This window comes from Saccopteryx bilineata, chromosome 2 (assembly GCF_036850765.1).
Source record: "Saccopteryx bilineata isolate mSacBil1 chromosome 2, mSacBil1_pri_phased_curated, whole genome shotgun sequence".
NCBI lineage: Eukaryota > Metazoa > Chordata > Mammalia > Chiroptera > Emballonuridae > Saccopteryx > Saccopteryx bilineata.
The window spans coordinates 276,487,501-276,514,059 of NC_089491.1; the positions used below are offsets into that span (position 1 = coordinate 276,487,501).

General features: G+C 60.1%; 1 protein-coding gene across 10 annotated transcripts in view; it reads left to right on the forward strand.

Annotated features, from left to right (window-relative positions):
• Positions 1-321: 321 nt before the first annotated feature.
• FBRSL1 (fibrosin like 1) overlaps positions 322-26,559 on the forward strand; it is a 57,192-nt gene continuing 30,954 nt past the window's right edge. For 4 of the 10 annotated variants that reach the window (XM_066260881.1, XM_066260884.1, XM_066260885.1 and 1 more), the window contains exons 1-3: positions 336-1,036; positions 13,831-14,028; positions 24,657-24,761. In XM_066260881.1, the coding sequence (XP_066116978.1) occupies positions 758-1,036; positions 13,831-14,028; positions 24,657-24,761 (582 nt within the window). In that variant the 5' untranslated portion in view covers positions 336-757. Of the gene's footprint in view, positions 1,037-13,830; positions 14,029-14,797; positions 17,237-24,656; positions 24,762-26,559 lie in introns of those variants that run through there. The other 6 variants (XM_066260888.1, XM_066260882.1, XM_066260887.1 and 3 more) reach the window with 3 other exon arrangements.

Here is a 26,559-nt window from a genome sequence, read left to right on the forward strand (position 1 = left end):
GTTCACCCAACTTTCACAGGCCGCGACTGGGGAAGTCCCGAGACCCCAATACCGCGCGACCCCGAGAGAGGCCGACGTCCACCACCCCCTCACCCCCAACAACTCCCTGTGCAGGGGCGGGGACTCAGAAACAAGGGAGTCGCGCGGCGTCCCAATTCCCCAGAGGGCGGGGCTTACTGGAGGGCGGAGCTTGGCCAAATAGAGACAGGCGTGGCTTACGGGAGGGCGTGGCTTGCCTGGCGGAGAGCGGGCGAGGCGGGGCGAAGAACAGCCCGGACGGGGCCTGTGAGGGGCGTGGCCTGGGCGTGGGCGGGGCGGGGCTCGCACCGGGATCTGTTGGGGCGCTCACTTCCTCTGGAGCTGGCTGCCGGGCGGAAGTACGTCAGTTGTTATCTGCTCTGGTCTCCGCCGCTGCCGTCGCCGCCTCACGATCGCGGGTGCCTCATCACTGCCCGCGTCCCGATCGCCCACCCAACCCGCCGTCCGCCGCCCGCCGCGCATGGGGCGCGCCCCCGGGGCGGCGGCCTGGAGCCGCTGAGCGCCAGCCGCCCCGCCGATGAGAGCGGCCGCCTGCGCCGGGGCGTCCAGGCCGCGCCGGGCCCGGGGCTGAGGGCTCTCGGCGCGGCATGCCCGGCCCGGCCCGCCGCTCGCCGCCGCCCAGGGCCCGAGCCCGCACGGCTCACACCGAACCCGGCAGCCACGCGTAGCGCAGCGGCCGTGGGAGCTCGACGGCGCGGCCGCAAGGTCATCGCGCGCCATGGAGGCCAAGGTCCGCCAGAGCCGGCGCTCGCGCGCGCAGCGGGACCGCGGCCGGCGCCGGGAGGCGGCCCGCGACGCCCGCGATCAGAGCGCCTCGTCGGGCGAGGAGCCGGAGCCCGGGCCCGGCAAGGAGAACGCGGGCCTGCCCCGCGTGCCCCCGCCCCGCGCCGCCGCCGCGCGCCCCCCGCGCCGCCGCCGCCGCGAGTCCAGCTCCCAGGAGGAGGAGGTCATCGACGGCTTCGCCATCGCCAGCTTCAGCACGCTGGAAGCCTTGGAGGTAGGCGGGGCGGTCGGGGCGGGGCGGGCGCCCCTGGGAACACCAGCCCTGGGCCTTCGGCACACCCACCTCTGAGCGTTCCTGGTCGCTGCTGGGGGACCCGGCAGCCTGAAGTGGGTGCAGGACTGTTCGTGTACCGAGCTGCTGGGGAGAAAACCTCTGAAAGTTACACTGTGCGAACGGGGACCGTCGGCTGCACAATCGGCCTTTTTCCCCATTGTGTTTCTGTTGCCAAAGTATCACTTGATGGGGCTCAAGATGTGCTAGGGAGGTGTGCGCTGGCGGACTTGGTGGAGGTGGTGATAAAGTAGATACTTTGTGGTTCTTCCCCGTTCCTCCCCCTTCCTCTTGAGGTTTCTGTTTGCACCGGGATGCAGAGGGTCCTGGCTTAGACCCTCAAGGCTTGGTTAATAGGATGACAAATATTGCTCTTCTGGCCGACTTAAGGGCAATATTTGCTGACCAAATACTGCCCTGCTTGCCTGAGTCCAGTTGAGTGGAGAGGGAAGTGAATACTGTCAGAGAGTTGGCAAGTGGGTGTATGGCAGGGGTCCCCAAACTTTTTACACAGGGGGCCAGTTCACTGTCCCTCAGACCGTTGGAGGGCCGGACCATAAAAAACCTATGAACAAATCCCTATGCACACTGCACATATCTTATTTTAAAGTAAAAAAACAAAACGGGAACAAATACAATATTTAAAATAAAGAACAAGTAAATTTAAATCAACAAACTGACTAGTATTTCAGTGGGAACTATGCTCCTCTCACTGACCACCAATGAAAGAGGTGCCCCTTCCGGAAGTGCGGTGGGGGCCGCATGCGGCCCAAGGGCCGTAGTTTGGGGACCCCTGGTGTATGGGGAGCTCTGCCACCTCCTAGGACTGGGGTTCTGGGGAGCCTTCACCCTCAGACACCCCATGCAGCATTTATTTGGAGGGACCAGCATCTGTTGGGCTTGGAGTCCTAGCGATCACTCAGGTAGCAGCTCCCTTCCTTTTCCTGAAGCTTGGCGGCCAGTGGCCTGGGATCCTCCAGTGAGGGAGGTGCCCACACTGCAGGTCCCTGCAGGAAGCCGCCATCTCCCTGGGGGTCTGCAGGTCTCTGGAGAGCTCAGGGTTAAGTTCTGGCAGCCAGGCAGAGGTGGCTCAGGGGCAGGCGTGCTTTTTGTCTGGGCATGGGATGCACAGAGGTGGGGTGCCCATGTCAGAGCAGACACTCACCACACAGCCCTGGGATCCTCTGTCTTGCATATCTGCGGGGTCTGAGATAACTCCTGGGCCAAGTCTCCCACCCTCTCCCACCAACATTGTCTCCCACCAGCATGTCAGCCCCTTTCGACTTTGGCCTTGGTCTCCATTCCTGCTGTTCCCTCTGCCCTTTGTAGTTTGGCACCTTCAGATTTGGTCTGTTTTCATCACTGTGCAAATGTCACTCAAGAGGCCCTTCCAGCAACTGTCTGAAGCAAAGGCATCCTTTCTCCCACCCCCACTGTTAACCCCTGGGTTAATTCACATATTGTCCTTCTTGTCAGTCACCTCTGTCTGAAGCTGTCTAGTGACTATGTGGCTGTTTTGGGGCCATCCCTACCAGAACCTGTGAGCTGGACATGAACAGGTACCACTTTTGTCTTTGTGGGGTCCCAGTGCCCCATGCACATTTGTGAAGTCAACCGCTGGAAAAGTGGGAGGGAACACCGGGGTTTAGCAAGGCTGTTCCTAAGGTCAGTCAGTGTGCCCTGGTGACACGAGCCTGTGGGGTCCATGTGATGCCCACAGAGGCTTTGGCTGTACCTCTTCTGCATCCGGGGCACTGAAAGAGCGGCCTTGGGTTCAGAGGACTTCTGTGGGCTCCACACAGCCCTGGCTGGGTCACAGTGAGACAAACCTGCTTTCTGTTCAGAACTCAATGTCACCCTGGGCCTCCGAATGCCTTTCTCTGTGCTTCTGAGCTAGGGAGGAGGCCACCACCCCTGGAAAGTACAGGGCTTCTGCACAAGCCATGACTTTTAAACTGTCACTCTAATCTGGTCTCATTTCTTGCTAAAGTGTAGTGGTTTTCCCCTAGACATTCACAGTGATGGCTAGTGTGCAGTAGGTGTGTACTGTGCGGTATTGATCTGTGCCTGTGTCCTCCCACACAGATGGGGACACTGAGGCCCAAAGCCACGAGTCTCAGAGCTCTGCCAGGCCTCCACATGGGATGTTCCAAACATCAGGTATAGACCCACTCAGGAGGTGAGCCCTGCACAGAGAAGAGTGCCACTTCCGTAGAGTCCTCCTTACCTTTGTCATGAGGATGCAGGCCCTATTCTCCTGCAGCCCAAGCAGATTCCCTGTCCTTCTGCCCCAGACAGACTCCCTACCCCTCTGTCCCAAGCATACTCCTCTAGCCCCGTGCCCAAGTCAGGTCCCTGTCCTCCCAACGGTGTGCACTAGTGTCTGCCCCTCGGGGAGGATGCAGCCCTGCCTGTAGGGTGGCTGAGGGGATCGTAGCCCCTCCTTCTGTTCAGTGCTGTAGACAGCCCACAGCCTGTGACCTGGCAGTGTGCTACAGGCTGAGGAGCAGGCCCCAGGATGGGCCTGACTCAGGATGTGCCTGGGACCTTGGGAACACTGGGCTAGGAGTGTGGGGAGTTGAGATTTGGCCCCACCAGGCAATGTGTGGAAGCTCATGCTGTCAGTTCCGTCTGTGGGAACCCTAATCTGGGGGTTCCTGTGCCCACTCACTCCTGACAGGGGATCAGGGCTGCGACTATTTGGAGAGTCGGGCTCAGGGAGTAGCGCTGATGCCGGAGGAACCTCTTCACAGAGCATCTCCTCCAGGTTGCCTCCTCTTCAGGTGGGAAAATTGAGGCCCAGAGAGGGCGAGGACTTTGCAATTACGTGATGGGGTGCAGCACTAAGCCTGGGACCTGCATAGGATGAGGGTCCACAGCTATGGGGAGCTGCTCCCTCCAAGGAGCACCCTACCAGTGGGGGAGAGCAAAGCTGCTGCATGGCCCCTTTGGCCCCTGTGAATGTCCACTGCTCCAGGGTAGCAGCAGGTTTGTGTTGGGGACTGCAAACCAACAGCGTCCTTGCGGTTTAGATATTTTGGGGACAGGTGTAGGAAACTGACAGAAAGCTGACAGTCTGCCTGGAACCCCCCCCACCTCACTTGCTTAGTGAAGTTGCTAAAGGCTGTTTTTTCTACACCTCCATGTTTTCCACACCTCCATGTTTTCCACACCTCCATGTTAGCTGTGGTGCTGGATTGCTTATACTTGTCCTGTCCACCATGTCCCTAGGAAATACTGGAGGCAATTTCCTTTTTATCCTTTGTTTTGTGAAGTTAAGATATTATGTATGGTGGGGATTTTCTGCACTTGGGAGAATTCTTGGGATGCCTTGGAAATGTGACTTTGTTTTAATGATCTGTTTGATTTGCTATGCCCTCACTTTGCCCTATAAATAAAGCAGGTAAGGGGCTGGAGAATCGCCTTTTGCAAGCTATCTTTGCAATGGGAGAGTTCTCCCGAGCCCATCCTTTTTCTCTTTAAGTCTATTTTCTTAATTCTCTGCCGTTCCCACTCAGGACCTGGAATTACTAGCCGTGTCAGTTCGCGGCAGGTTTGGTAACTGTGGGCTAGAAGCCTGGGCTGGGGTCCCTGTACAGTCACTGCCTCCTGTTTTGTGGGTCAGCGCCCTGTGGTGGGAGAGACAAGCAGTGTGATGGGAGCACGTGATGACGGCCCTGAGGGTGCTGTCCTGCACGCCCTTTGTAGATGAAGCTGAGGCCCAGGGTGGTGAAATCCTCATCCGGGGTCTGCCCTCTGCAGTCCAGTTTGCAGAACCATGAAACCTTCCCCTGAAAGTGGGCTGTGTCTTCCCAGCGCTCTTTTGGAGGAGTCTGAGTTGAGCTGAGTGGGGTCCTGCATGCAATCTGCAGACGCAGCAGCAGGTGGCCTTGCCTGGGCCTGCTGCCTGAACTCCAGGAAAGGCCACCCCTCTGAGCACCATGGACACCCAGACGGTCTGGAGAGCCCGTGCCATGTAGGCTGGGAGGGTGTCTTCAGTGTCTCCCCCAGTCATCATGCATCTTATCGAGAGAGGGGGACCACGGCAAATGCTCGCATGGTATGGCACCATGTGGCTGTGGTGGAGGCACCATGGCCCCAAGTCTGCTGGCTGACTGGCTCATCCCACCCCTGGGCGCAGGTGTCGTGAGCCCCATGCAGATGGGCAGGGATGGTCTCCTGGGCTGTCACACAGCCCACACCTCTGCCCCACCATTACTGGGTGTCATGTGCATAGTGCTGTCCTCTGGGCCTCAGTTTCCCTATGTGTCCCTTTAACACTGCCCCAGCACCTGATGGTGGGGAAGGGGGCAGAGCTGTCTGCCTCCCCACATCCTTCCCCTGCTGAGTGCCTGGAGGCTGCAGGGCGCAGGGGGGCAGCCCTGGGGAGGCTGAGTGTCAGTGGGTGAGGTTTCCCTGTGGCAGGCACAGCCTGCTTGCCTTTGCTCCCAGTCTGAGTTTCTGGGTAGAGCTACAAGTTCACAGCATGTGCATATATGCGTGCCATATGTGTACACATATATGGTGGTGTGTTCATGTCCCAGGGATGCGTGTGTCTGTATACACATGTGTAGTGGGTCCCAGCCCCCTCCTCCCAGTTTCTGTCTTCTGCCGGGTCCCCTTCTGTGCACCTGGCCCTGACCCAGCCAGCCCTTGCAGACCTTGTGGGCCCCACCTCAGCTGGCATCTGTGGCCTGGATGGGGCAGGGAGGGAAGGCTTATACCTTGCTGCTCAGCCACACTTGGCCCAGCCCCTCCCTGAAGCTCCCGGAAGGGTTTCACTTCCTCTGTTTGTGTCCTGGGCCAGCTGCAGCAGGACAGAGCGGTCACTCCTGCTGTCCCACACCATTGGCCAGCAAATGCTCCAGAGCTCACGGAACTGGCTTTGTCCCCACCCCTCACTGAGCTCTGGGCTTCCAGTTCAGTAACTGCCTACTGTGGCCCCTCGCTGCCCTCCGTCCTTTGCACCTGTAGGCACACCACAGCTGCCTCTTAAAGGTCTTTGGGCACACATGTGGACACAGTTCCAGACCCTGCCATCTACCTTGCCTCTACTCAGAAGGTTCTTTCCCCATGTGTTGGAGTGACTTACTCTCTTGTCTCCACAAGCTGGGGTCAGACTCTCCCCCTCCCCTGGCAGGGAGTTGTCACCCCTGTGTCTAAGCCCCTCCCAGCCTCTCCTCACTGCTCTCATCCCAACAGGTCAGACCCTCTGCCTTTGTTCCCTGTGAGGACTTTGGTGGTGTTGGTGTACTCACGGATGTCTCTTCCCACCTAGAACCCCTCATGCATGTGCTTTTCCTGAGAGAAGCTCCTAGACCTGGGGCGTCCGTGTGCTGCATGCTGTTTTTTCAGGGTTTTGAAAAGTGGGGAGGTGGCTGCCTTTCCACGGGGTGGTGGTGCCAGATCTGTTCTGACGAAGGTCTGTGTGCTTGTTTGCCCACCCTACCTTGTGTTTCCTGATTGGTTGCTATCCCATCTGTTCTGTACCTAGGCAATTTGTGGGTTAAGTTCTGCCAGTTTCCAGGTGGCCACCGTGGCATCTGCCAGGACCTGCAGTGTTCCCGCCCACCTCCCTTCCTGTCCCATGGCCCTCCTGTGGGTGCTCATTCCCTCTGGTGAGCCTCTTCCCTTCCCCTCAACCTGGGTGTGAATCTTTCACGTGGACTCTGTCTCGCCTGGGCCAGCACCACAAGTGGGGTGATGTCAGGCTGTCCCTGAATTCCAGTACTTGCCCTGCCTGTGATGTGTGTGGGCCATCTCACTTCAGGTTGCCTGGCTGGTCCTGTAGCTGGGATCTGGTCATCATGTTCCTAAGAAAAGTTGGTCTGCGGTTGTCTTGTGTTGCTGGTTGTGCTGCCTCTCTGCCTGTGTCCTGGAACAGTCAGGGTGGCATGGGAACCGTCAGCCCCTCTCTGCACTGGGAAGGAACTCCCGGGGCTGTGTCTAGCCCCACCTGCCGGTGCTAAGTTAGTTGGCTCCGTTCGCATTAGGGAGGCAGACAGTGAAAAAGGAAACTGTGGGACCAGCTGGCTGGAAGCAGGGTGAGCAAAGCAAGCACCGAGGAGGCCCACCCAGGACAGAGCCACCTGGGAAGCCTGCCTGTGAGCTGGTGAGGTCTTAGCCAACCTTCATCATTTGGCCCTTGGTGGCCCTCCCCCCGGACTGTTACTGGGGATGGTCTCCTGTTGTCTCTCACTCACTGGGGTCTCTGCATTGGCGGCCCTGGGGCAGGCCATGCTCACATGCGGTGTTGCTGTACTTCAGAAGAGAAAGAGACTGAGGCCAGAGGGCAGACTCTTGTCCTTCCCTCCCCGACTTGCTGGCATTTGTTGGGTGCGACCATCCCAGATCCAATGCCTCTGCGGGGGTTGCTCCAGGCAGAGCAGGCGGACAGGTGACTGCAGGTGCCTGGAAGGAGGCTGTCAGAACAGTACTAGGGAGCACGGGAGGGGGTTGAGTAGGCCCCAGCAGGTTTGGGGAGGTTCCTAGCATCTGGTGGGTTTTCAGGTTGTGGTGCCTGGACAAGGTCAGTGGGGCTGCTGGCAGAGCTGGCTGTGCCGGAGCAGGGAGCAGTCCCCAGGGGCACGGGAGGTGCTTTCTCCCTTGGGCTGGAATCCGAGATCTCGTGGACTGAGTGCTGTGGAGTCAGGGCGGATGTGGCGTTTGGTTTCAGTCCTTGTGGAGGTTGTTCAGGGTCCTGGTTTGCCCACATCATTTGGGGAACACTCCCAGAAACACATCAGGTTCATCCTTGTTCAGCTCTCAGGACCCTGTGGTCCAGGCTCCGTTTGAAGGTGACGTGGGAGAGAGCTGATTCAGAACCCTGGTGCGCAGCCTAAGCAGGAGTGGACTGCCCCTGCCCAACTTCCCGGCACACCGGTACCAGTGCCTGTGTGTGCATAGTGTGTACACAGTTGTGTGCTTGTTGTGAGTATACATGTGTATACAGTGTGAGTGTTTGTGAGGTGTGCTACCTATGTGTGGGGGGCTGTGTGTGTGTATAGTATGTGTGGGGAGGACCTCCTGGCAGAAGGCCTGGCAGGTGTGTCTCTGCTCCACAGGCTGCCCAGCTCAGACCCCAGCCTACTGAAGTGTCTCACCGTACTTGACTGCTTCCTCCTTGTAGCAGTGCTGTGCGTGTGCTGCCTCCTGGACCCTGCACAGGTTGTGGGTGCAAAGTTGCACACGCTGCACTAGCTGCAGACACCTGTGGGCCTCAGACAAGAGAGGGGTTCCCTGGAGAGAGCATGGTGTTGGCAGTCCGTGGTGGGGAGCAGAGCCCTGTTCGTGTGAGGTGCCCCATTACCAGGGAGCGGTGGGAGACAAGAGCCAGCAGATCACAGTCAGGCCAGGAGTCATGGGATTAGGAAAGACGGCAATCAAAGTCAGGGCAAAGGTGCAGTGTCTCTGCACCTGGTGAGACATTGACTGACTTCATTCTCCCAGCAACCCCTGCAGTAGGAGCTGTGCTGTTCCCATTGTATTAGACAGGGGAACTGAGGCACAGGGGTAAAGTCACTTCCCCAGTCTATAGAGCTGGCAAGTGGCAAAGCAGAATTGGAACCAGGCATGGGGAGTGAATCTGTGCTGTGCCTCAGGGGGCCTGGGGTTAGAGGCTGTGGGTGCCCAGAGTGGCAGGGCTTCTCTTGTCTGACCCCACCTGTGCAGCCTGGGCTCTAACTCCCTGGCTTGGGACCATGTGTGGCCATCCTGGCTTTCCTGTTCTTGGAGGTGACCTCAGTTTCACGCCAAGTCGAGACTTGGTCCCATGGCACTGAGGAGGCCAGTGAAGCAGGTAAGGTATGGCTGACGCCTGGTCAAGCCCACTTCTCCTGTTCCTGCTCCGGGAGGATGCTTCCTCACAAGGGTGTGTGGGGGCAGCAGGAGCCCTTCTCTGAGCTAGTCCTGTGGCCTCTTTCTGTTTGTCCTCTCTCCCCGGACAGCACTCGGGCAGGAGATGCTCCAGAGACGGTCTCCCTGGGCAGCTCCATAGCAGGCAGGGCAGGCCTGCAGCCCCAGCAGGCTCTCTACGTGTGACAGCTGAGCAGCAGCTGGGCAGGTTCCAGAACAGAGGGGAGCAGGGACATGCTGTATGCTGCAGAGGGGCTGAGCTGTGGGGCCAGGTTTCGGGTGAGAGGCTAGGAGGGGCGGAGACTGACCTCAAAGCCTAATTGTCAGAACGGCAGTTGGGAACAAGACATACCAGTTGTGTGTGAGTCAGAAAGTGACCTGGGTGGTCAGTGCAGGGCCCCAGTAAGAAGTCACTGAGGAGGAGTGCGGCAAGCCAGCAGGAGACTGACCAGGGGGGACTAGGGTGTAGTGTGGCAGGATTTGGACACTTCTGGAGCAGTTGAGGTGTCGGGGAGGCCTTTGCGGGGATGGTCCTCGAGGACGGTATAACACTTAGGACAGCCACGTACAGGTGGAGGAGCAAGGGACCTATCAGGCAGTATGCCTTTCTTGGGGGTCAGTAGACAGGCCTTGGGCATGGGAGAAGGTGGCTGTGACTGGGTTGTGTGAGGTGAGCTGTTCTGTTCAGCAGTGTAGCTGGAAGGGCCACTGCCCATGGTCCCCACACTAGGGCTGAGATGTCAGCAACAGGTGTTAGAGGTGCACCAGGCTTCCTGGTCCTGGATGTGGGGGTGGGAAGTTTAAGCCTAGACTTGAAGGTTAGGGTGAGTGAACCACAGGGGTGACAGGTGAGGGAACAGCCATGCCAAAGCTTTGGGGCAGATGTATTGAAGGGAGTCCAGCCTGCCAAGTGGGGCAGGGGGTGGGGGCTGCACTCAGACTGGCACAGGTGGGATTTGGCTTGAGCTCCTGGAATGAGAGAGCCGTTGACGGAACCGTGAGGGGATGAGGTCTGTCTAGGAGGATCCTGGAGACAGGTGGCCTACTGGCCCCTGAAAGGAGGAGCTCCAGGCCTGGATTGACATCCAGCTGTGATGTCATTCTACAGGGCCTCCCTCTCTCAAAGGGCAGGAAGAGGAGAGGTGGGCCCACATTCTAAGGCAGAGATCTCAGTGTGATTCCAGGGGTGGTAGGGTGCCCACCTTGCCAGAAGGTTGTACCTGTGTCTCTGCCTGCAGGATCTGGAGGTCTGGAGGCCCAAGCGCAAGGGCAGCAAGCAGCCTCGGCCCCCAGGGAGGGGTTGTGAACGTTGTGTTTGCCAGCTTAGATCACTTCCATCTTCACGGTTGTGTTATTGGAGTACAGTTAGGAATTTTGTTGCTGCTACACAGTAGTGATGTTTAAGGGAACTGACTAGACGATGAAATTGCTACAGAAAAATCTAATTAGGGGTTCACAGCAGCGGGCATCCACCTGCATGTCTGAGAGGGTCCATGGGCCTCACTGCAGGGCCACTGCCTTAGGCTGCCAGGGGTCATGCCCCTCTGTGCCTGCACCCCCGCCATGTAGGGTCTCTCTGCATTAGGGCATGGGTGCTAGGGGTCTGTGTGCTGGTGGGATGGTGCACAGGTGGATCTATGGGTAGATGGTGGTCCTGGGCTCAGCGCTGACTGAGGCTCTTCCTGGACACCCCCTCAGGGTCTTCTCACTGCCAGCCTCTATCCCCTTTGGTGATAGTGGGAGCAGACAGCTCCTAGGGCTGGCTGGGGGGGTCCTGAGGCACCAGTGTCCAGTGCCTGGACTGCTGGAGTTCATCCTGGCTCACCCCAGGTCATCACTGCAGCCTCAGCACTCCCCAGTCTCTCTCTCTGCACAGTAGGGCCCCCACCTTAGTGGGGTCCCAGTATGGGTGCACAAGCAGCTGTTTGTAAAGCACTCAGCAGACCCAGCGCCTTGGCTGTCAGTGTGCTCCCACGTGCCTTGGCCTCACTCCTCCCTGTGGCTCTGCCCAAACAGAGCACTCCCCACAGCCAGAGGTAGCTGCTGCCCTGTCTACAGGGGAGGAAGCAGAGGCTTCCTAGAGCCCGGTTGTTGGGCAGGGCCAGCTCTCCTGCACTCACCAGCTGTGCAGGGTGGAGTCCTGTGACTGAGGGCCTGGGAGTGCATGGCACAGGTTTTCTGCTCCAGGAAGCCCAGGGCTATCTGGGGCCATTCTCAGGGCATGGGTTCCGTGTGGGAGCAGCAGTGTCTGGACCCTGTGAGCCCTGCCTCAAAGCCTCAGAGAATGTGAGGAGCTGTGGTTTTCTTTACAAGACAGGGAACTTGGGTGGGGGTGGGTGTCAGCCTCTCCTGGAGCCAGGATGTAGAAGCCAGGAGGGCCTGTGCCTGCCACCCTGGCTCACCTGCTGCCTCCTGGGGCAGGTGGCTTCTCTACCCCCACCCTGGCTTCTGCTTCATTTAGGGCCTCTGCACTCACTGTTCCCCGCCCTGCCCAGGTTCCTCCTTGCAGCTCTGAAGGAGCCACTTCCCTCTGCTTCCTGCTGGTGTTACTCTCCTGTACATTTGGGTGTCATGACAACTCGCCCAATAGGCTGGCTCCCTTCTGAGCTGGTGACCTGTGCCTGGAGCCGAGCTGGTGCTCACTGCCAGATTAATGAATGCAAGTGGGGGGACCCACAGAGCCCGGGGCCAAGGTACAGGGAGAGTGGCTTCCTCCAGCTGAGATGCCTGGGTGCTCCAGGGGAGGACACAGAAATGCAGACGGTCTGTGAGTGTCCCGGGTGTGATAGCCCCAGAAGGTGAGTGTGGGGAAGGCCTGTCCCACACACAGGAAGTTGGGGTCTACCTGATACTGAGGCAGGAGCTCATGGAGCTTTGGGCAGAGCCACATGGCATAGGGCAAGCTGACAGTCTTTTGGGACCTGAATTCTAGGATGGGGGAGACAGCTTTTGCACGAGAGGGTTTCCAGCATTGCCGATGGGCCAGGTCAAGTGCCCCACATGTGCCCTCATGGCCGCTGACCTACAGGGGCCCCCAGTATGGCCAGCCTACTCTCTCTCCTTTTCTGTTGCCCCTCAGTGGGCACTAGGGAGTGGGTGAGGATGTGAGGATGCAGGAGGAGCCCCCCTATGCAGGAGGGTGCACACACCAGTTCTTGGTGTGGGCCAAGGTCAAAAGGTGCTCCAGCACCTTTTGTGAGCAGTTGTGGTGGTGTCTTAGTCCCATTGTGAGCCTTGGTCTATGTGGCCTTAGTCCCATTGTGAGCCTTGGTCTATGTGGCCTTGGGCCCGTGCCTTCCTTGGGCTGTTGGGGAAAACCCTGGGGGTGGAGGGGCAGAGTCTAACCCTGGGGTGTGGAGTGTCCCAGCCTGAGAGGGACGGAGTCTGCTCAACACCCTGTGCTGAGTGGTCAGTTACCCTATCGTCCAGGCCAGGAATCACATGTGGCAGGCAGTTGTGGGGGGTCCTGTGTCTGGAGTGGTAGCTCCAGGCTGACTAGCCTGTGGGTCCCCTCAGTGATCTGGGAACTGCGGACCCTCTGAAGCACAAGGAGGGTGGGGCATGTCTTGAGGCAGCTGCTGGCATGAGGTTGGAGAACTTCTGTCGGCAAGCATGGCATGTTTCTGTCCCCACCTCCAAGCCATGGGACCATGACACACTGGGACATTGGTCCTTCTTACCACCAGGTGGGCTGATGCCTCTGAGACCCCAGCCAGGTGCCCACCTGAAAGCAGACACCAGCTTTGGGAGAGGTGGCCACTGTCATTGCTGGCTCATTGGCCAGTTCCTCTCTGGTCCTCAGGAAGCACTTCCTGTGGGGGTGTGACGGTAATACTTAGGGACAGTTTTGTCAGATGTCACGAGGGATACTTCCTATGAAGTGTGAGTGTGCCACCTGGGACATTCAACTGTGGGTGGGTGTGTCACATCACCGTCCTTCTGGCTCCCTCCCTCTTCTGCAACCCAAGAGCTGGTGCCTTCCTGTCCCCCTGGACCCAAGCAAGAGACCACTAGGTGATAACCTCACCTGCGTACTACCAGTGGACACCAGACTCTGCTGGGCTCTGGGCAGGGGCTGCAGGTGGGCGGGCCACCTTGTACAGCTCTGTACAAGAGGAGCTCTGCACGGTGGTGTGTAGGACCATGCTGCATTGAATACCTGCTGTGTGCCAGCCCTGCCTGGGCACCAGGTGCAGCTGTGAGCAAGACAGGCACAGGTCTCTGTTCTGGGGAAGGGGTCTGGGACCCCTGTAGGTCTGCACACCTAGCTGAGATGGGGACCACTTTTCCAAGATAGGCCTCCACAGCGGCAGGATGCTGGCTGCATGGTCGGGTGGTAGACACGTGCAGGTGACTCAGGAGCAGGGGATGGGCAGCTGGAGCTGGGCCATCCCTGCCTGTGGTCAGCTATGCAATGATGGCCCTCAGCCCAGGAGTCCAAGTGGCACCCCAGGAAGGGCCACGCCTTACCAGGGCCCAAGCTGTACTCAATCTGGGCACCTGCTTCCTGCTGAGCTTGGGCAGGGCTCCATGCTGGGTCAAGGTGATCCTTCACCCATTACTAGCTGGCATTCCTGGGGAATGCTGCTTGCCTCACCCCACCCAGCTGTGGACCAGCATCACTCTCCTCATACCATCCACGGTCCTGACAGGTCTGCCCACACTCATCTGACCACCTCCCGCTCTTCTGCTCACGTGTGGCCCTGCCAGCGTGGGAGGCTCCTGTGGGGTATGATCCTGGCTTGACAGCTCACCTGGGCTCAGCACCTCTAGGTAGGTGCTGTCACCTGCCCAGGATGTAAATTGGGTCACTGGAGGGACACTGTGTAGAACTGTGTGTCACTCACTGCTGATTAATTGGCTTTGTTCTGCCTCCCCCACAGAAGGACATGGCCCTGAAACCACAGGAGCGAAAGGAAAAATGGGAACGTCGTCTGGTCAAGAAGCCCCGAGAGTCAGAGAACTGCCCGTCTGCAGAGCCAAGTGAGAACGGCCGGCCCCTGGAAGTGGGCAGCCCTGAACAGGACCCGGAACCTACCTGTGACCGGGGAAAGAAGGTCCCGCTGCAGCCCGCCAAGCAGGTCAGTGCAAGGCCCGCCCCACAGAGAACCATAGGCTCTGTGCTCCCCTCCCCGGGTGCCCTTGGCGCACACCAGCACCTGGACACCACCCTTGGCATCTGGCATGTCTGTCAACGCCTTCCATTGTTGTCAGGCGTGGGGTGTGGGCACATGTAGACTTGGGCTGGCGGTGCCCACTGCAAGCCTGGACCCTGGGCAGAGGCAGGAGACCTGCCTAGGTGGGTCACAGCCAGAGCAAGGTGCGGGCCAGGGTGGGGGGTGTGCTCAGCAGGGCCCAGGGTGCACTGCAGCTAGGCTGGCCCCGTCTCCCCATCGCGTCCGTCAGGCTCCGCCATCCACAGGGTGTTCAGCGTGTGTCCCATGTGGGGACGAGGGTCATGCTGGGCGCTCTGCATCTGCTAAACTGTGAAGTGCAGTGTGTCTTGGGGGAGGGGCGTGTGGTTGGTGGTCTACTGCAGGGAACAGCCCCACCCACCCGGGCTTGCAGGTGCTGGGAAGGGCCTTGGTGGGTGGGGCCGATCTCCCAGGGCTTCTCCTAGAGCCTAGTGCTGGGCTCTGCCCTGGGTGTGGCTCAGCACTGTGGCTGCTCCTTTCTTTGGGGACTCACTGGTTTGCGCCTTCTTGTAGGGAGGGGTTCTCGGTGTTTCTCACCATTTTCAGCTCACCGGGGATGGGGCTGCTGGTGCGGGGCAGCATGTCTGGGCCGGGCTGGATGGGGGGTCTGCAGGCACACTGGCCCGGGTGGACACGTGCTCTTTCTTCCATGCAGGTGTGCTCCCCAGAAGGGGGGCCGCTCCCAGCCAACCCCTGGGACCAGATCGGCCCGGCCCAGCGTCCGCAGCAGCTCCAGCCCAGCCAGCCCCAGGGGTCACTCCCAGCCCCGTGTCAGCGCTGCCAGCCCAGCCGGGCTCTCCCGGACCCCGGGCAGCCCTGCCAGCCCCAGCAGCCACTCCCGGGTCAGCACAGTGGGCCCCGGCGGTCACTTCTGGGCCCAGGTCAGCCCTCTCGGCCCCAGCGGCTGCTTCCAGTCCCAGATCAGCGCAGCCGGCCCCTGCGGTCCCTCCTGGCTCAGCCCTGCAGGCCACGGTGGTCACTCCTAGGCCCCAGGCAGTGCTGCCCGCCCCTGCGCTCCTGCCCAGCCCCTTGCCCCCTGTGTCGTCCCCTGCACTCCCCCCCAGCTCCCTGCCCCTTCTGTCGTCCCCGGCGCTCTCTGCTGGCCCTCTGGCAACGCTGCTGGCCCACATGGTTGTGGGCGGCCCCGTGTCTGCACAGCCAGCCCAGCCGAGCATCCTCAGGACAGCGGAGCGGGCCCCTGCGCTCCCTGCTGACCCACTGCCCACGCTGCCAGCCCCCGCAGTCCCTCCTCCTGCTGCGTCCCCGCCGCCGGCCCAGCAGCTCCCTCTCAGGACAGTGCTGCCGTCCCCGGCGGGCGCTCCTGGCCTCAGACCAGCCCCGGAGATCCCTCTTGGGTCAACCTAGTCACCCCCGGCGGTCACTGCTGGGCCTCCGTCAGCCCCAGCAGTTAGTTGAGGCCCCAGAGAAGCGCAGCACCCCCAAACCTTCACTGCTGGGTCCCAGACAGCCGTGCCAACAGAAGCAGCCACTCATGGGCCCAGAACAGCCTCACCCACCCAAACGGCCGCTGCTGGGTCCAGAACAGAACTGCCGACGAAAACGGCCGCTCCTGCGCCCCAAACAGCCCTGCCAGCCCCTGCAGTCGCTCCTGGGCCCGAGCCCACCCTGCAAGCCGCAGCCATTGCTGCCCATCCCCAAGCGCCCCTCACTACTGGGTCGGCCAGCCCTACCCCGCCGGCCGCTCCTGGGACCACTGAGCCAGCCTCGGCGGTCCCTGCTGGACCTAGTTCAGGGCCATCAGCCCCAGCTCTCACTCCTGTCCCTGGGCCGTCCCTGCTGGCCCCTGAGGTCACGACGGACTCGATCCTCCACCCCCTCGGTGGCGCGGCAGGCCCCATACGTGAGCCCAGGAGCCTGATACCCGTTTTCCAGACTACCACCTGTGGCTGCGCTGGGCAGGGCCAGGGCTGCCTCACCCTGCGGCTTGAGCTGTGTTGCCAGACTGGTTGGAGGTCTTCTCCAGACAGGCCGGGCTGTGTGCGGTTGAAAACAGGCTCGGCAGAGGCGGGAGTCCCGGCAGGGCTGACACCAGCCCAAGGCCTGCCTGCACCAGGAAGGAAGGAGAGGACCCCTGGCATCTCCCAACACATCTGCTCTGTTCCCGTGCCCGCTGCTTTGTGACGCACATGCTCTGGGAGAGGGACTGCTGGGGTCCCTCTGTCTATGTGCCTCTAAAGTGCCACACACCCTTGTACGTTGGAGTCTTCATGCCCGCCCCCCAGGTGTGTGTGTGCGCGTGTGCGTGTGTGTAGTGTGTGAGCTGCCGGCCTCACCTTCTCAGGCCCCTCCTCTCCCCTCTGGTCAGTGTACATTCCTTGCCCCAAGCAGAGCATGGCCTCGGCTGGTCTTCCCTCCTCCTCCAGGGTCCTATGACTGGGGAGGGGCGTTCAGGGCCAGCTGTGGTTGGGTAGAAGCTGCTGGTGGCAAGGATGACCCTCCAGGACTCTGCCTCCACCCCAGTAGCCAAGCAGAGAGGTGGGTTAGCACATCCCGTTCCCTATCTCTGCTCCAATAGGGTCTGTAGGGCCGGGGGCCATTACCAAAATGCCCTCAGCCTCTGTAGCTTTCTGGCTGTTGGGTCCCCAGGACGTCCCCTATTGGGACAGACCTCACACTACAGGGCGTCTGTACCCCCCCCCCCTTTCCCGCTCCCATCCCTTGCCTCAGACCCCTGGCACAGGGCAGGCCCATGCCAGCACTGCTGGGATTTTAGGCGTGGGGTGGGAGCTCAGCTCTGGGAGGGGGTGCAGCCGTTTCAGGAGAGGTACATTGCCACCTGGGGGTGCCACCTAGCTAGGCCCCATTCAACACTTTGTGCACAGTGTCACCTGCCTGTGATGGCCACTTCCAGTGCTGACCATGCCCTCTGGGGTGCCCCCACCTCTAGACCTTACCCCTCCCCTCTTGCTCATGGGAACTCTGGCCCTCACTGGCCCTGTGGGGGTCCTGACCAGCCAGGATGGGGTCCACCCTGCAGCCTAATGCCCTGGTCCTCACCCAGGATCTCCCAGAAATGTGGGGCTTATTTTTCTGATTAAAGAAAATAAAAAGTGCCGTGCCATTATTTTTATAACAGCATCAGCGTTTGTAATTTAACAGATGAGTGTGTCGTATGTGATGTGTGACTTACTCTGACTAGTGGTTTTCTGTGTACCTGAACTTACCTCATTTTCCACATCCAGCTGAGCAGTGGGGGAGCGGCGAGGAGGGGCCGTGTGGTGTGGTCTTGGGGTCTCCAGCTTACCATCATTGCCCTCAGGAGCCAGCTTGTCCTGTCCTGTCCCCTAAGCTCCTACGTGGAAGGGGATTCAGATGGTGTATGTGTGTCCCCTGCCCTGACCCTCCCCACCTGTGGGACAGTGTGGGTACCTGCCCCCCAGGTCCTGCTGCACGCTGTGTCTGAGTGCATCTCAGGGGCATTGGATGAGGACATTGCAGCCCTGCTTTCCTAAGCCTGTCTGCCCGGGGAGTGCTGGCCAAGGCACTTGAGTGTCACTTAGTAGGGGTGAGGCTGGAGAGAGGGAAGAACCATGGGACCCCACAGCAAGGGCTTGGGACACCCCACTGTGAGCCTGGGGTGGGTGGACTCTGGGCCTCCCCTGTTCCCTGTGTGATCACTGGCTGAGGAAGGGGCTCGGGTTCAATCTGAACCCAGAGGGGCCCACAAAGCGCTGTGACCCCTGCCCCCACCCTGTGGCTCCAGATGCTTTTGTTCAAAGTGCTGGGATGGACCCTGAAGGGAGTGCTGCTTGCTGTGGGGGACTGGACCATGTGTGCTGTGTCCTGGGGGTCCACTGTTGTTCGTGCTGCTGGGAGGAAAGGCAGGTCCTGCGTGGCCAGATCTGGAGATACGTTTTCTGTGGATTTGGCAAATAGGAAATGTTGGAAGCTAGATCCAATTTTGTAAAAGTTTTTCCATTGATTTGAGAGAAGCATCAACTCATTCCACTTAGTTCTATTTTGTGGTGCACTCGTTGGTTGCTTTTCATATGTGCCCTGACCAGGGATTGAACCCGTGACGTCAGGCACCAAGACAAAACTCCATCCACTGAGACACTTGGCCAGTGCCAAGGCTAAATCTCATTTTATGATCTAGCTTGTTAGCCAAAGGGCACAGCTGTGTGGCCCTGGTGGTGGAGGTTTGGGCCCTGGTGACTGAACTGGCCCCAAGACGCAGGATGTGGGCTGGGGCCCACCCTGTTGTTTGGAGAGTGGGGATGGAGTGAGTCTTTGAGGGGTGTCTTGGAGATCTGGGAGAGGGCCCTGCTGCCCCAGGGACCCCTTGAATGTAGCTTGGAGCCTGGGCACCATGTTCTGCTGGGTGTCCTCTCTGAGCCCTGCACAGGTCTCTGCCTATATCTCCCCATCTGCAGATTGGGTCTTGGGGAGGGGATGAGAGCCCCTGGTGCTGTACCTGGCCCTGCTTGGCCTTGAGGAACAGAGAAGATAATGTGGCTGAGGTTATTGGTGTCCAGGTGGAGGAGGGGCATCCATGTTGGACCATGCAATACTGAGATAGAGTTTACCATGCAGGTGCTCTCTAAGGAGACCCCTTGGGATCCATGGGGGGGGGGCGTGGCATGAGCATGGGTGACCCCTAACAGGGTCCCAATCCTAGAAGAGGGTCTGTGTGCCATTTCCATGTCTGCTTGGGACACCCACTCCAAGCGGGGGGGGGGGGGGGGGGGGGGAACATCCTGGGAGGGGCTTGTCTGCCTCTTGTGTGCATGACAGTGCTCATGGGTGGGCCCCGGCTGCAGGTGAATGCCCAGTCACTCCTGACAATCCTACCCCTTCACTCGGTGAACACCTGGGGAAGATGGACCCCTGTACAGCCACCCGCTTGCTGAAGTGTTGTTCGTGAGCGCCTGTGTGGTCAGAATACCCACCCTGAGCAAAGCACATCACTCCTGGCCGCAGACCCTCTGCTCCAGCAGACAAGATGTGGCTCATCACTGGACATGTGAGAAGGGAAGAGGCAGCGTGAGGCTGCTAGCCTCCCCGTCCCCTGTCTCCCTGCATATCCTCCCCTCGGAGGAGCTCATTGACTCTGGGAGGTTCCTCCACCTCAATCTGGGTGGAGTCCTGAGTCTTGAGCATGCATGTTCCACAGGTCCTGTGGTCCAGCCTTCTCCCTGTCCTGCCTTCCTCTGGCTGACTCACCTGTTCAGCTCCTGCCCTACCCGCCCAGCTACCACCCTGCCCCTGCCCTGGGTGGTGGTTCCCCATTTCTTGCTGCACCCGCCACCAGCCCTGTAACCCCATGCCTGGCTGAGGGACTGAGAGTCAGTGAGCAGATTCTGGAAAACACCGCTCACTGGCTGTCCGTGTTGGTGACCAAGCGTTGCCCCGTGTGGCCTGGACACAGAGGACAGAGTGGATGCTGGGACGTGTAGCAGCCCTGCCCCACCTGTCCTGCCTGGGCTGGGCTGCAGTGGTGGACAGGTGACAATCCCTGCCCACAGAAAGCTCCAATTCCTGATGAGTGACAGGAATGGAAGAACTTGAGGGGACATGCCTCCTGGGGCTGGAGAGGGCTCCTTTAGGTTGGGGTCAGGGAGGTCTGAGTGATGAGGAGCCGCCTGGCCAGCATCCCAGAGATGGGCGTGTGCCTGGTGCGCGTGAGAGGGTGTGGGACCCTGGGGCTGCTTGTAGTATGGACGTCACCGCCGCAGAGGGACTCCGAGGGTTTAAGCATAGTGACATAAGCTGATTTATGTTTCTAAAAACTCATGCTGGACGAGGGCTGGGCAGTCTGGGAAGATAGGGGGCTGTGCTGGAGGGAGATGCTGGTGGCTTGAAACAGCTCATTTGTCCTCTGGACAGATGGGGACAGCCACATAGCAGTCTGAGTGGCTCAGCCCAAAACCGGCGTGACAGAGCCCGAAGAACCCTGCTTCAGCTCTGGTGGCACACAGCCCTAAGGTCCCCTCTGAAACCATTCTGGGGGCATGACACGGCTGCTCCCCACTGCCCAGAGCCTGCTGACTAAAGGTCAGCATCTCCACTCACCCCTCTGTCCATCTGTTCACCCACCTGTCCACCCATCTGAACCCCACTGGAAACTACGGAGTAATGGAGGAGTGGCCAGCTTCCGAGGGCAGCAGCGTGCCCCCTGACACTGCTGGCTGCAGGGACACTGGGTCATCCTCATGCACTGCCTGTGCTCTCCTCACTATGCCAGGCCCTATGGGGGGGACATGAGGAGAACCTAATGCAGGATGACAGACCAGCCAGCCAGCCTCCCTGTTTCACTTGGGGCCACAGGAGCCTGAAGGGTCCTTTGTCCAGCCTGGTGGACACAGCCTTGGAGGGCTCATGGAACTACTTCTGGCAGGAGCTGGGCACACATGCCACCCCATGGTACTAGCATCTTGGAGAGGGCACGCCTGGTCTTCTTCCCTGGAGCGCCCCTCCTCCCCCAAATACTTCCTCTTCCCACCCAACTGTGCATTCTTTTTTTTTTTTTTTTTTTGTATCTTTCTGAAGCTGGAAACGGGGACAGACAGACAGACTCCCGCATGCGCCTGACCGGGATACACCTGGCATGCCCACCAGGGGCAAAGCTCTGCCCACCAGGGGGCGATGCTCTGCCCCTTCGGGGCGTCGTTCTGCCACGACCAGAGCCACTCTAGCGCCTGGGGCAGAGGCCAAGGAGCCATCCCCAGCGCCCGGGCCATCTTTGCTCCAATGGAGCCTTGGCTGCGGGAGGGGAAGAGAGAGACAGAGAGGAAGGAGGGGGAGGGGTGGAGAAGCAAATGGGCGCTTCTCCTATGTGCCCTGGCCAGGAATCGAACCCGGGTCCCCCCCGCACGCCAGGCCGACGCTCTACTGCTGAGCAAACCAGCCAGGGCCCCAGCTGTGCATTCTTACCAGCAGAGGGCCACGTGGAAGGCCAGTGGTGTGAGCAGCTGGGTGGGGAGAGGCCTTGGCCTTATCACACACGCCCTGTCAATTGGCTCCGCCAGCCCCACCCCGCTGCGTGGGCTCTCTGTCTACAGGAGGCTGTCTTGGACAGGCCCTGCCCCAAGGACTCAGGTTCCCAGAGAGGGCGGGGCTTCCTCAGCAGAACAAATGAAATATGTGATTGTCTGCTGCAGTCCCCACTGTGGCTGTGCCAGGTGGGTTTGGGCAGCCCCATTGAGCCCCAGAGAGCTGGTGCCAGTTGTCAGAGGAAAGAGCAAGTAGTTGGAGTACAGGGGATAGGAGCCCTGGTCACATGGGCTTCCTGAGCAGATCTGTGGTTACAGCCCAGAGGATGAGGGAGGGCTTGGGGGACCACCGCCTACATGGCCCGGCCCTGTGAGGGCTTTGGGTGGGTGGACTATCCCCCCACCTCCACTGAACTGAGCACCTGCTCCGGGTTAGTGAGCGGCTCCGGCCTTGCAGAACGCACTGAACCTGGATTGACTGGATTGAGCTGAGCAGGACCATGGGCCGGAGCGGGCGTGACACATGCTTGACCCTTGCGGCCAGCTAGGCCGTCCACTGCGGTCCCACTGGGCTGGGGCCTCTGGATCTTGAGGTGCACACTAGAGGCTCCTGGGGGGCTCGGGAAAGTCTGAGACCCAGACACAGGATGTGGGAACCTTGTGGGGAGGCTGCTCCCTGAGAGGAATTGGGTCTGTAGGGAGCAGCAGTGAGAGCTGGGTGGCCTGGGCTGTGCACACGTGTGTTTGTGTGTGTTGCGTGTAGACACAGGGTGGGGCACCTGGGACACTGGGAGCCTGTCTCGGTTTCTGCCGGGGTGTTGTGAAGTGAAGTTGGTCCTGAGGGCCTCGGTCTAGTCCCTTCCCTCCAGCCTGCTGGGGACGGAGTCGTTGCTGGTGTTTGGCAGGTGTCTCTGCCCTCTGTTACACTTCCCAGGGCCTGTCCCTTGGTCTGCAGGTGTCTGTGGGTGGTCAAGCCCTGTGGTCACAGAGCGTCTACACACACACCGTGTGCATACAGGTGAGTGTGCGGTCAGCCACGCCTGCCCTGTCTGCACTCATGTGCGTGCTCCTGGGCCTCGTGCGACGTTGACAGTGCTGCCTGAGGTGAAGCCTTTGCTGGGATGTGAGTGTGAGACTCACCAGGGTGCACTGTGCCCTGCACAGCCCAGATCCACCATTCCCCTCTTCACTGTAACTGTGCGCGCCTTTGCCGAGGAGACCGTTTGCAGTTTGTGCCGAGACAGCCATCAAGTGTGCTGATGGAGGGCTCCTCTGCTCTATCTGCACAGGGCGGGGGCTCTAGGGGGAGGGGGCCTCACATGCGGGTGGGGATGTGGTCTCCGCAGGATGGGTGTTGTGTCTGGGTGTGGCCGGAGAAGGCCAGGTGTTGGTGGGTGGGCACCCCTCTGGGGGCCCCTGGGAGGTAGAGTATGCTGAGCTTTCCTAGTGCTATGCAAATACTGGTCTTTGAGGTCTTGGTGTGGGTCTGGGGTTCCAGTGAGCTTGCCTGCTACTGACTGTGAGGGGTACGGGTGGCTCCTTGTTTGGACCTGTCCCAGGCATGGCCATTCCTGACTCCTGCAGCCCTGGGGCGTTGCTGGGACCTGCCTCCTTGGGTCTCTTCTCAGCAGTGACCCCTAGACGGGCTGCCTAGTGAGTCTGATTGCCGAGGGGGACCACACGTGCCTGTGTGAGAGCCCGTGACAGCCCGGGAGGCAGACACCCCCGCTAAATGTGCAGCAGAGCCTGTGATGGGGTTCTTGCAGGGGAGAGGTCACAGAGGAAGCTCAGGACCCCAGGGCCCATCCCTCGCCCGCTGCTCAGAGGGCAGTGCCCCAGCCACACGAATCTGAGGAAGAGGTTTTCTCCTTGCCTTCTGAGAACCATGGCCTGACCCCCTGGGTTGTGCAATGCCCTGCCTGTTTCCTCATAGCCACCAGTCTGAAGGCAGAGATCTGGCTCCACCAACCCGAGAACACATTCTGGTGGTGTGCCACCTTGCAGGGGCCAAGGGTTGCATGTTCAGAACTGTTGCAAGGCTGCTGCTAAGCTGTTGGTGGCTGGAACCTCTGAGGTCCGTCTGCACCACAGCAAATGTGGGTGCTGGATTAGGGCTCCTCCCCCCGCAAGCCCCATCGCCTCTGCCCCCTTGCTGCCTCCTCACTTTTCAGAACCTGTCTGTCTTCTCTGTTGTTGCTTTTCTTACTTGGCACCTGTAGGTATCTGCTGACCATGTCACACCCTCTCCTCTGTAGGCGTCAGGAGGGGTCACCTCATTTGTTCTCTGTCCAGAACAGAGCTGGCTTGTAGGCCCTCAGCGAGCATTGGAGAGTGGATGGATGGCAGGTGGATGGGCAGATGTTGGGTGGTAGATGGATGTATGGGTGGACAGGTAGATGGACTTCAAGGTAGGGCTGGGCACAGGGCCTCCCACCTGCCTTCCCAGGGCAGTCAGGGCACCCTCTGGCTCTGGACATGGACTTGAAGGAACTGGGCCTCTAATCTCATCTCTAACTCCACCTGGAAACAGGTATAGCATGCCTGGCCCCTGGCATAGCTGGCTAGCAGTATTTCTGAACAGCTGGGAGGCAGGCAAGGCCACAGGATAGCCAGACCCCAGCTTGGGCTGCTTGGGACTTTGGGCTGGAGAAATAGGTGCCTCGCCATCCTGGCCTGCCGAGGGTCAGGACCACCTGGGAGCCAGGCCCTCCCTGTGCACCAGGGCCCCAGACAGGATGGGAGCTGGTTCTGTCCTGTCATTTACGCTCTGCTGGTCACACAATGGAGGGCCTGTGGCTTTTGGGGGCTGAAACCCCATCTCAGGGTCTGGGGTGACCATGGGGAGCAGGGGCTCTGAGGGGCATCTGGCTGAGCCGGCTGGAGCCTCGTGGGCGTGAGCGGGCAAGGGACAGGGGCTGTGATGGACATCACTGCCCTGCACCATTGTGAGATTAGATCTTATTTCCAAGTAAAATCAAAGTAGGAGCAGGATTCTGAGTCCACTCCCCTCATTGTCCTGTAAACTCCATGGGCCCCTGTTCCCCTGTGAAGTGGCACAAACTGTCTCGTGGGGTTTCTGTATGAGAAGAGAGTGGCCGTGGAGGCCTACAGGTGACAGGATGGAGCCGAGAAGTTGAGCAGTGGCTCCCACCCAGTGGCCAGTCTCTGTCCAGCCCTGCGGCCCCAGTGCCAGCCTGGGACAATGGAGGGCTCTGAAGGGAGCCTTCGAGTGTGCGCCCACAGAGGAAGGGGGTGGAGTTGCCACCTGTCTTGGTGGCTTGGTGACCGCCACCCTGCTTGGTGTAGCGAGGGGGGCATGTTGGCCCTAAGTCTCCCCAGGCTGGAGGAGGGGACAGAGCTGGCTGCAGGTCCCTGTCTGTGAGCCCCTGCTCTGCAGGCTGTCTCCTTCTGGGCAGCGCTGTGCAGGCCAGCTGCCGGCTCCCCAGGTCCAGCCCCTTCGGGTGGGGCTGGGGGCCTGACCCTGGCTGTGCCCCTCCCCCACAGCGGGCAGCCACACAAGGGTCAGGTCTGTGCTGGCTGAGTCGTCTCTCCTGTCCCCAGATGAAGGTCGCCATGTCCAGAGGGGGTGACCGCAATAGTGAGGACGACAGCTTCCGTGATGCCACCAGCTCCCGACGGAGCGCTTCCCGTGACCGGCACAGCGACGTGAGTACCCTGGACACTCGCACCCTGCTGCCTTCCGCAGACAGTGCCGGCTGTTCTCTGAACAGTTGTCGACTAATGAGGATTCTGGTTAGGAGGGATTGAGTGAAGACAGAGGTTCCTGCTGCAGTGGGCACAGTCTGGGCACCACTGGTGGCCTAACTGGACAGGGAAGCGGGGGCTCAACTTGCGTTAGACCCATGGTGGTCCTGGTCCTGCAGGGCATGTGCAGAAGTGTGACACTGCTCCTGGGGACTAGTCTTGCCAGCTCAGGCGGGTGATGGGCAGGTGTGTCGGCTGATCTCAGCCTGGATGCTAAGGTGGCCTGAGCCTGGGAACACGCCTCCAGTGTCCCCACAGACAAGTCCCTGGTGGTGGGAGGCACCTGGGACCCAGCAATGGTGGTACTGGGCAGCCCTCCCCACTGGGGATTTCAGGGCCCAGAGCTTGGAGGGAGGGGATGGGGGAACACAGCAAGGGCTGGGAGTGGGGGAGGGGTCCCTGGGGGAGGGTGCCCAGGCAGAAAGGTCTCGCAGGAGGCAACCCTGGAAGAGGCCTTTGTCTTTCTGACCCCCAGCTGCTGAAGTAGCCATCCAGGAAGACTGAATTGAATGAGTTGTCCTCATTATCATTTAAATGGAGGCATGGGGGGCGTGGGCAGAGGCCAGAGGAGGCCTAATTGCCCAGCTCAGTCTTGTTGCCACAAGATGGGAAAATAGGCCACTAATTGTCTGGGGCAGAAGGCGCCCTAGTTCCAGCTCTTCTGTCAGCTGGAAAAAGGAAGGGGACCCTCACCACAGCAAGGCCGGCGTGAGGGCGTGAATTTGGGGCAGCGGCGGCAGACCAGCCACCTCCATCAGTGGGGCCTCCTGGGCTGGGGCTGCCCATGTGAGCTCTGCCCAGTGGGGACCCCCAGGAGCTAAGGACCTGGCAAGGGGCTACCTGCAGCCAGGAGGGGTCCCATTGCCCCAGCAGAGGCTAGACAAGGGTACCTGTTGGACAGGGAGCAGCCTCTTCCTCGCCATGATCATCCACCTTCTGAAAGAATTCTTGATCCGGACCTCTGCTCCAACCAGAGTGCTCTATAATCTGGTCTGTGGCGCCCCCAAGTTCCTACACCCTGTGTGTCACCATCTGTCTCTCTGTCCTCTCCTTCACCCCATCCTGCCAGCCTGTGTCTTGGAGGTCAGCTGTGGTGACCACCAGTACCCTGGGGGGTGTGTGAAGCACCTTTTTTGTGAGGCAGTGGGTGGGACCCACCTCCTAAATGCCTCCACCTGTCAGAGCCCAAATGCTCACTCGAGGCAGAGGGTGGTCCCTTAAGCCTGTCGGGCACCCTCCTGGACCTCCCGGCCTCCAGACCACAGCTCACCCTGCCATCTGAGCCCATTTGTTACCTGTCCAGCTCCTCCTCCAGAGAGCTTTCACTGAGGTCCCTCATCCCTGGGACCCTAGGAGGCTGGCAAGTGTCAAAGGGCAGGCTGACTGGGGTACAGAGGGGATCCCCTAAAGCATACTGCCCAGGAAAGGGGCCACACATGGGCTGGACCCGTCCCTGAGGAATGAAGGTCCCAGTGCAGGTCCTTGGGCGTAGCCAACCTTGTCAGGAGTCTCTGATGCTCAACTGTGTCCTCGGTGGCTTCAGTCCTGACCCCTAGCCTGTAGTTCCAGCCAAGGCCCCAGGAGTGGTCCATGGGCCTGTTTTGGCATCCTGGCAGCTGTACCCAGGGATGGTGGTGCCCTGATGGTCCAGACAGGGACCAGAGGACAGGTGGCCAGTGGACTGCGGCCCTGGTTACTG